The sequence below is a fragment of the Oncorhynchus clarkii genome, chromosome 22 (genome assembly GCF_045791955.1).
Source record: "Oncorhynchus clarkii lewisi isolate Uvic-CL-2024 chromosome 22, UVic_Ocla_1.0, whole genome shotgun sequence".
NCBI lineage: Eukaryota > Metazoa > Chordata > Actinopteri > Salmoniformes > Salmonidae > Oncorhynchus > Oncorhynchus clarkii.
This window is the reverse complement of record NC_092168.1, coordinates 48,536,871-48,547,382: the sequence shown is the minus strand read 5'-3', so window position 1 is coordinate 48,547,382 and position 10,512 is coordinate 48,536,871. Positions and strand designations below refer to the sequence as shown.

The 10,512-nt window shown below is 41.9% G+C and overlaps 1 protein-coding gene across 1 annotated transcript; it reads left to right on the top strand.

Moving 5' to 3' along the window:
* Window positions 1-3,509: 3,509 nt before the first annotated feature.
* LOC139380985 (tubulin alpha chain) lies at window positions 3,510-9,539 on the top strand. Its single transcript, XM_071124202.1, has 4 exons — window positions 3,510-3,577; window positions 7,628-7,850; window positions 7,989-8,137; window positions 8,411-9,539. The coding sequence occupies exons 1-4, from the start codon at window positions 3,575-3,577 to the stop codon at window positions 9,386-9,388; spliced, it is 1,353 nt and encodes a 450-aa protein (XP_070980303.1). The 5' UTR covers window positions 3,510-3,574; the 3' UTR covers window positions 9,389-9,539.
* The last annotated feature ends 973 nt before the right edge of the window (window positions 9,540-10,512 follow it).

Below are 10,512 nucleotides of genomic sequence, written 5' to 3'. Positions count from 1 at the left end.
ATGTCCAAATGAGAGCACCTGGGGGGTGGGAGTGGAGCTAGGCACTGCAGGGCCTGGATTAACCTCTTCATCACCAGAGGAGCAGAAGAGGAGTAGGATAAAGGTACGGCTAAAGGCTATAAGAACTGGCCGTCTAGCACGTTCGGAACAGAGAATAAAAGGAGCAGGTTTCTGGGCACAATAGCATAGATTCAAGGCATAGTGTACAGACAAAGGTAAGGTAGGATGTGAATACATTGGAGGTAAACCTAGGCATTGAGTAATGATGAGAGAGATATAGTCTCTAGAGATGTTTAAACCAGGTGATGTCATCGCATATGTAGCAGGTGGAACAACATGGTTGGTTAATGCATATTGAGCAGGGCTAGAGGCTCTACAGAGAAATAAGACAGTAATCACTAACCAGGACAGTAATGGACAAGGCATATTGATATTAGAGAGAGGCATGCGTAGTCAAGTGAACATATGGGTCCAGTGAGTGGTTGGGCTGGCTGGGGACACGGCGATTCAGACAGTTAGCAGGCCGATGCTAACAAGCTAACAGTTAGTAGGCCGGGGCTAAACAAGCTAGCAGCTAGTAGACTGGGGCAAGCTAGCAGTTGGCAGGCCGGGTTATCAAGCTAGCAGTTAGCAGGGGCTAGCAGTTACAGACCGGGCAGGCAAGCTAGCAGTTAGCAGGCCGGGTTAGCAAGCAAGCAGTTAGCAGGGGCTAGTAGTTAGCAGACCGGGTTAGCAAGCAAGCAGTTAGCAGGGACTAGCAGGGGCTAGCAGTTAGCAGACCGGGCAGGCAAGCTAGCAGTTAGCAGACCGGGCCCGGAAAGCTAGCAGTTTGCAGACCGGGTTAGCAAGCGAGCAGATAGCCGAGGCTAGAAAGTTAGCCTTTGGGGGACGTCGCAATGTGGGTAAGTCTGTTTTTGCCTCTTCTTGCGGTGACGTCGATAGACCAGTCGTGGAATTAGTAGGGTTCTAAGTAGCTCTAGGTAGCTAGCAGGCCTAGCTGGTTAGCAGAATGGGCCTTCAGCGGACTTCCCGTCTGAGGGGCATGTTGGAGTCCTCGGGCAGATTATGTCGGTATTCCAGTCGTAGGGGATCTGCGGGGTTCCATGCCCCGTACCGGCTGTAGAAGGGGTCCTGATATTGTAGCCCAGGAGTATGCTTCGGTGGTAGCACAGGAGCCCTGGCCGGGCTAGCTTCAAGGTAATTGATGCTTGCTCTGGGAAGGAAACGCTAGCCAGGAGTAGTCATCCGAGATTGCGGTTAGCTAGTTGTGAAGATCCAGATGAAAATGTTCAGTTTGCGGTAGGAATCCGAGGATAAAAATAATAGCTCCGTTATGCTCTGGTTAGAGTCACGTTGTTCGAAATGGCGAGAGATGACCGCTGGCAATGGCTTGCTGACTGATAGCTGGTAGTTAGCTGGCTAGCTTCAGTTGAGGGATTCCAGATCCGAAGTAAATATAAATACTTTAGGGAAAAAAGCAGATCCACGCCACATTGGGTGAGGCGGGTTGCAGGAGAGTATTTAGATCTTGAGGTTTAGCAAAATATTTTAAAAGATATGCTAAGAAAAAATATGTAAAATGATATATACAAGGGACACGACAGGACAAAGACGTCTGACTGCTACGCCATCTTGGATCTTGTGTTGAATCAGTCAATTAAACAGTGAGGAGTATCTGACAGGTGGGATGTGTCAAACGCCTCACAGACCAGTACCTCCTCTATGGGGAAATGACCACACCCGATGTAGTACCTTCTCTATGGGGAAATTAATGCGGAAATGAATGGGGAAATGACCACACCCGATGTAGTACCTTCTCTATGGGGAAATTAATGGGGAAATGACCACACCCGATGTAGTACCTTCTCTATGGGGAAATTAATGAAGAAATGACCACACCCGATGTAGTACCTTCTCTATGGGGAAATGAATGGAGAAATGAATGGGGAAATGACCACACCCGATGTAGTACCTTCGCTATGAGGAAATGAATGGAGAAATGAATAGGGAAATTAATGGGGAAATGAATGGAGAAATGAATGGGGAAATGACCACACCCGATGTAGTACCTTCTCTATGGGGAAATGAATGGGGAAATGACCACACCCGATGTAGTACCTTCACTATGGGGAAATGAATGGAGAAATGAATGGGGAAATGAATGGGGAAATGAATGGAGAAATAAATGGGGAAATGACCACACCCGATGTAGTACCTTCTCTATGGGGAAATGAATGGTGAAATGACCACACCCGATGTAGTACCTTCTCTATGGGGAAATTAATGGGGAAATTAATGGGGAAATGACCACACCCAATGTAGTACCTTCTCTATGGGGAAATGAATGGGGAAATGACCACACCCGATGTAGTACCTTCTCTATGGGGAAATGACCACACCCGATGTAGTACCTTCCCTATGAGGAAATGAATGGGGAAATGACCACACCCGATGTAGTACCTTCTCTATGGGGAAATGAATGGGGAAATGACCACACCCGATGTAGTACCTTCTCTATGGGGAAATGAATGGGGAAATGACCACACCCGATGTAGTACCTTCTCTATGGGGAAATGAATGGGGAAATGACCACACCCGATGTAGTACCTTCTCTATGGGGAAATGAATGGGGAAATGACCACACCCAATGTAGTACCTTCTCTATGGGGAAATGAATGGAGAAATGAATGGGGAAATGACCACACCCGATGTAGTACCTTCGCTATGGGGAAATGAATGGAGAAATGAATAGGGAAATGAATGGGGAAATTAATGGAGAAATGAATGGGGAAATTAATGGGGAAATGACCACACCCGATGTAGTACCTTCGCTATGGGGAAATGAATGGAGAAATGAATGGGGAAAGGACCACACCCGATGTAGTACCTTCGCTATGGGGAAAAGAATGGAGAAATGAATGGGGAAATGAATGGGGAAAAGAATGGAGAAATGAATGGGGAAATGAATGGGGTTTTGGACTAAATGCCGAATATAAGGTTTGCGGTGAAACACAGGCTTAGATGATCTGATATGTTTTGTTTCTATGAGATAATATCAGTCTGTTAACATTAACATTATTATAACATCTATGTGCTTGTTTTGATGACAAAAACGCTTCAAAATTCACAAAAAAAGTAACAGTAGCCGATGAAGATTATCTCATAGAAACACAATGTATCAGATCTCTTAAGCCTTTGTTTTACCACAGACCTTATGTTCAACGTTTATCTCCCCCCCCCAAAAAAAACAACCCCCGTCAAAACCACTAAACCTATAGGCTTTGACCAATAAGCCATGGAGGAGTTAGTGTCTACAAAAATACGCCATTGTTACTGCTCTCTATACCTATAATTCTTTATAGAGAGTCAGCTCTCATCAGCCTTTGTCTGTTAAAAGAAGGAGGGACTTCCCTGTTCTCTTCCACCACCAACCAGACTCTGCTGTAGCTTCCTGCTGGGGCTGTCTGCCCCCCCACAGCATATAAAACTCCCACCCCTTCCTTCCTGCTGCAGTTCTGCCTTCTCTTCTGAATCCTAAACGTCAGCCTGTGAAGAAAAAGAAAAACCAGACAAAATGGTGAGTACTGACTGCTGACGTAGATGATAAAATCCCCTTTTTCTTTATTCGTTCTCTCATTCTTTCTTTCACATGGCGTTCATATTCAATGATGGGCTTAGATAAGGCTGATGATTGTAAAGGACGGATTTGGAGGAAAATAATGTGAATGATGGTGATTATTCTGTTACAAAAATACCATGTGATTCTCTGCATTTTCCCTTTTAGATGTTATATATACACTGTTTATACTGGTTTAAATATTTATATTGTATCATTTTGGTAAACAAATATTCTTGTGACAGAATCATCTATAGCCATGCATCAAATGTGGGTCAGATTTCAGTGTTCTAATGTCTATCTATTTAGTCATTGTTCTACTTGGTAATGAACTATCCACTGTGTAAATAGAAAACCTCTTAGCTTCCGGGAAGAAAAAAAACATGAATTACTGATCATTTGGATGTTCTGTGATTTAAAAAACAATAATTTCTGCCATTCTGAGAGGAGGATGGAATGATTGAGCACAAAGGAGAACAGGGAGGAGCGATCTGTGATGTTAGGCATTTTCTCTACAGATTTTAGGGTATGTGTGAGAGATATCTCACGCTGTTACACTGCAATGAGTGTGCAGCTGGACTGGGGGTGGGGGAGGAAAGAGAAAAAGAGGGAGGGAAAAAAGAGGAGAGAGGAGGAGGGATGAGGAGAGAGGAGGAGGGCGGGATAGAGGGTCCAGGGGTGGAGAGAGGAGGAGGGGGGAGGAGAGAGCAGGAGGGGGTAGGAGAGAGGAGGAGGGGGGAGGAGAGAGCAGGAGGGGGAAGAAGGGAGGAGGGGTGAGAAGGGGAGAGGAGGGGGTGATTGGGGTGAGGAGAGAGGGGGAGAAGGGGAGAGGAGGAGGGGGGAGAAGGGGAGAGGAGGAGGGGGGAGAAGGGGTGAGGAGAGAGGGGGAGGGGGTAGAAGGGGAGAGGAGGAGGGGGGAGAAGGGGAGAGGAAGAGGGGGGAGAAGGGGTGAGGAAAGAGGGGGAGGGGGTAGAAGGGGAGAGGAGGAGGGGGGAGAAGGGGAGAGGAGGAGGGGGGAGAAGGGGTGAGGAGAGAGGAGGAGGGGGAGAAGGAGAGAGGAGGAGGGTGAGAAGGGGAGAGGAGGAGGGGGGAGAAGGGGAGAGGAGGAGGTGGGGAAGGGGAGAGGAGGAGGGGTGGCCCACAGGAACAAGACCTTTTCCTCTCTGGTCCTCTGCTCTTAAAGATACAGGGTCATTAATAACGATCTGTCGTCAAATGTCAGATAAAGAATTTGCAAGATGACGTGCAGTATTAGTATCATACACTCAAGATAGTGGTCACACTATTCAGCTGAATACATCCAGGATAGCCTAGCGTAGCCAATGACTTTGTTTAAATGTCATTTTGCTAAATCGGGTTGACAATTTCCCTCATGTATTTAAAAAAAAAATCAGATTTTACTTTCACTTAATCACAGTGATCTTATAGTAATAGATTTATGATTGATTCTGCATTACACTACAATACACTACAATACATTACAATACACTGCAATACACTACAATACATTACAATACGCTACAATACATTACAATACACTACAATGCACTACAATACATTACAATACACTACAATGCACTACAATACATTACAATACACTACAATACATTACATTACAATACATTACAATACACTACAATACACTACAATACATTACATTACAATACACTACATTACACTACAATACATTACAATACACTACAATACATTACATTACAATACACTACAATACACTACAATACATTACATTACAATACACTACATTACACTACAATACATTACAATACACTACAATACATTACAATACACTACAATACATTACAATACACTACATTACACTACAATACATTACAATACACTACAATACATTACAATACACTACAATACATTACAATACACTACAATACATTACAATACATTACAATACACTACAATGCACTACAATACATTACAATACACTACAATACATTACATTACAATACATTACAATACACTACAATACATTACAATACACTACAATACATTACAATACACTACAATGCACTACAATACATTACAATACACTACAATACACTACAATACATTACATTACAATACACTACAATACATTAGAATACACTACAATACACTACAATACATTACATTACAATACACTACAATACACTACAATACATTACAATACACTACAATACACTACAATACAGTACAATACATTACATTACATTACATTACAATACACTACAATACACTACAATACATTAAAATACACTACAATACACTACAATACATTACAATACACTACAATACACTACAATACATTACAATACACTACAATACACTACAATACATTACATTACAATACACTACAATACATTACATTACAATACACTACAATACACTACAATACACCACAATACATTACATTACAATACACTACAATACATTACATTACATTACAATACACTACAATATGCTACAATACATTCCATTACAATACACTACAATACACTACAATACATTACATTACAATACACTACAATACAGTACAATACACTACAATACACTACATTACACTACAATACATTACAATACACTACAATACATTACATTGCAATACACTACAATACACTACAAAACATTACACTACATTACAATACACTAATATACACTAAAATACAGTACAATACACTACAATACACTACACTACATTACAATACATTACACTACAATACATTAAAATACACTACAATACACTACAATACATTACAATACATTACAATACACTACAATACATTACAATACATTACAATACATTACAATACACTACAATACATTACAATACATTACAATACACTACATTACACTACAATACATTACAATACACTACATTACAATACACTACAATACACTAGAATACATTACAATACACTACAATACACTACAATACATTACATTACAATACACTAAAATACACTACAATACACTACAATACATTACAATACACTACAATACACTACAATACATTACATTACAATACACTACAATACATTACATTACAATACACTACAATACACTACAATACACTACAATACACCACAATACATTACATTACAATACATTACAATACACTACAATACATTACATTACAATACACTACAATACATTACAATACATTACAATACACTACAATACACTACAATACATTACATTACAATACACTACAATACATTACATTACAATACACTACAATACACTACAATACACTACAATACATTACAATACACTACAATACACTACAATACATTACATTACAATACACTACAATACATTACATTACAATACACTACAATACACTACAATACACTACAATACACCACAATACACTACAATACAATACATTACAATACACTACAATACATTACAATACATTACACTACAATACATTACAATACACTACAATACATTACTTAACAATACACTACAATACATTACAATACACTACAATAACTTACAATACACTACAACACTACATTACAATACACTGCAATACAGTACAATACACTACAATACACTACAATACAGTACAATACACTACAATACAATACACTACAATACACTACAATACACTACAATACATTACATTACAATACAATACACTACAATACATTACACTACAATACACTACAATACACTACAATACACTACAATACACTACAATACACGACAATACACTACAATACATTACAATGCAATTTAAACTGCCTGAAATTGCTTTTAACCTTCATGTTCATCCCTCCACTCCATTGTATATCAACTTCAGTGTGTCATTTAACGTGTAAAGACATTATTTAATTGACATTTCCCTGTAGTTGATCTCTTAATGTATCACGTGTTTTTGTTCTACCTTGTCATTGTTACTGATGACTGCATTGTTGGAGTTAGAGCTAGCGAGAAAGACATTTCACTGAACGTGTGCGTGTGACATTAAACCTTGAGCCCTCTCTCTTTCAGCGTGAGTGTATTTCCATGCATGTGGGCCAAGCCGGAGTCCAGATGGGTAACGCCTGTTGGGAGCTGTACTGCCTGGAGCATGGGATCCAGCCGGACGGACAGATGCCCAGTGACAAGACCTGTGGAGGTGGAGATGACTCCTTCAACACCTTCTTCAGTGAGACCGGAGCCGGAAAGCATGTCCCCCGAGCCATCTTCGTAGATCTGGAGCCCACTGTCATCGGTAAGATGAGACTCCTGAAATCCTGGAGATTTCCTATTGGATTATGGTTTACAAGCTTTGAATGATTTGATATTCTGTCCCAAGATATTCCTCATATTCAAACTATTAGGATATTCTAAATCTACCTTTGTCTTTCAGATGAGGTGAGGACAGGTATCTATCGTCAGTTGTTCCACCCTGAGCAGCTGATCACTGGTAAAGAAGATGCTGCCAACAACTACGCCCGCGGTCACTACACCATTGGCAAGGAGATCATTGACATTGTGCTGGACAGGACACGCAAACTGGTGAGTCGTCATTCTGAAACAGGCCTCTAACTAGGGTTCTACACAGAACCTTTTTCATTCTAGAACGTTCTTCAGAAACCTTCTCTATGGAAGAAAGCATTTTAAAATAGTCAAAAAGTTCTACCTGGAACCATAAAGGGTTATCTTACAGGGACAAGCCGAAGAACCCTTTATGATTCTAGGTAGAACATGGAAACAGGTTCTCCATTATCTTCTTACTGCTATAACATAAGGTAACATCTAACAATGTTATTGTACCATTTCTCCATTCAGGCTGACCAGTGTACAGGTCTCCAGGGGTTCCTCATCTTCCACAGCTTCGGAGGAGGCACCGGTTCTGGTTTCACCTCCCTGCTGATGGAACGTCTGTCTGTCGACTACGGAAAGAAGTCTAAGCTTGAGTTTGCCGTTTACCCAGCTCCCCAGGTGTCCACGGCTGTGGTGGAGCCCTACAACTCCATCCTGACCACTCACACCACCCTGGAGCACTCTGACTGTGCCTTCATGGTGGACAATGAGGCCATCTATGACATCTGCCGTAGGAACCTTGACATTGAGCGTCCCTCATACACCAACCTCAACAGGCTCATTGGTCAGATCGTCTCCTCCATCACTGCCTCCCTGCGTTTCGATGGAGCCCTGAATGTTGATCTGACAGAGTTCCAGACCAACTTGGTGCCCTACCCCCGTATCCACTTCCCTCTGGCCACCTATGCCCCAGTCATCTCCGCTGAGAAGGCCTATCACGAGCAGCTGTCAGTCGCTGACATCACCAACGCCTGCTTTGAGCCGGCCAATCAGATGGTGAAGTGTGACCCTCGTCACGGCAAATACATGGCCTGCTGTCTCCTGTACCGTGGTGACGTTGTTCCCAAAGATGTCAACTCTGCCATCGCTGCCATCAAAACCAAGAGGAGTATCCAGTTTGTGGACTGGTGTCCCACTGGCTTCAAGGTGGGTATCAACTACCAGCCCCCTACGGTGGTTCCTGGAGGAGACCTGGCCAAGGTCCAGAGGGCTGTGTGCATGCTGAGTAACACCACAGCCATCGCTGAGGCCTGGGCCCGTCTGGACCACAAGTTTGACCTGATGTATGCCAAGAGAGCCTTCGTGCACTGGTACGTTGGTGAGGGCATGGAGGAGGGAGAGTTCTCTGAGGCCAGAGAAGACATGGCAGCCCTGGAGAAGGACTATGAAGAGGTGGGCACTGACAGCGTGGGAGAAGAGGATGAGGAGGGAGAGGAATATTAAAAGGCATAAACATGCTTTGCCACCTTACATTCCAACACTGTTGGAGTCCTACACTTAACATGACAGCAACACATTCCCCACTGCAGTGTTAACAGTCTCTGTTACATCTAGTCATGTTGTGTGTATTCTCAATAAACGCATCGTAAACGAACTCAACTGTATGTGGATGTTTTTAGACTCGAAGATGGTCTATGATTGACTTTCAAATAAGCAGCTTGTATTATAACAAGCTTTTATAAGGCTGCAGCTTCAAATAAGTGTTTTTAATGGTAGTGTCTGCTAGACTAGAACAGGCTTTATGTCTGCTAGACTAGAACAGGCTTTATGTCTGTTAGATTAGAACAGGCTCCATGTCTGCTAGATTAGAACAGGCTTTATGTCTGCTAGATTAGAACAGGCTCCATGTCTGCTAGATTAGAACAGGCTCCATGTCTGCTAGACTAGAACAGGCTTTATGTCTGCTAGACTAGAACAGGCTTTATGTCTGCTAGACTAGAACAGGCTTTATGTCTGCTAGATTAGAACAGGCTCCATGTCTGCTAGATTAGAACAGGCTCCATGTCTGCTAGATTAGAACAGGCTTTATGTCTGCTAGATTAGAACAGGCTTTATGTCTGCTAGATTAGAACAGGCTCCATGTCTGCTAGATTAGAACAGGCTTTATGTCTGCTAGATTAGAACAGGCTTTATGTCTACTAGATTAGAACAGGCTTTATGTCTGCTAGATTAGAACAGGCTTTATGTCTGCTAGATTAGAACAGGCTCCATGTCTGCTAGATTAGAACAGGCTTTATGTCTGCTAGATTAGAACAGGCTTTATGTCTGCTAGATTAGAACAGGCTTTATGTCTGCTAGACTAGAACAGGCTTTATGTCTGCTAGATTAGAACAGGCTCCATGTCTGCTAGATTAGAACAGGCTTTATGTCTGCTAGACTAGAACAGGCTTTATGTCTGCTAGACTAGAACAGGCTTTATGTCTGCTAGATTAGAACAGGCTTTATGTCTGTTAGATTAGAACAGGCTCCATGTCTGCTAGATTAGAACAGGCTTTATGTCTGCTAGATTAGAACAGGCTTTATGTCTGCTAGACTAGAACAGGCTTTATGTCTGCTAGATTAGAACA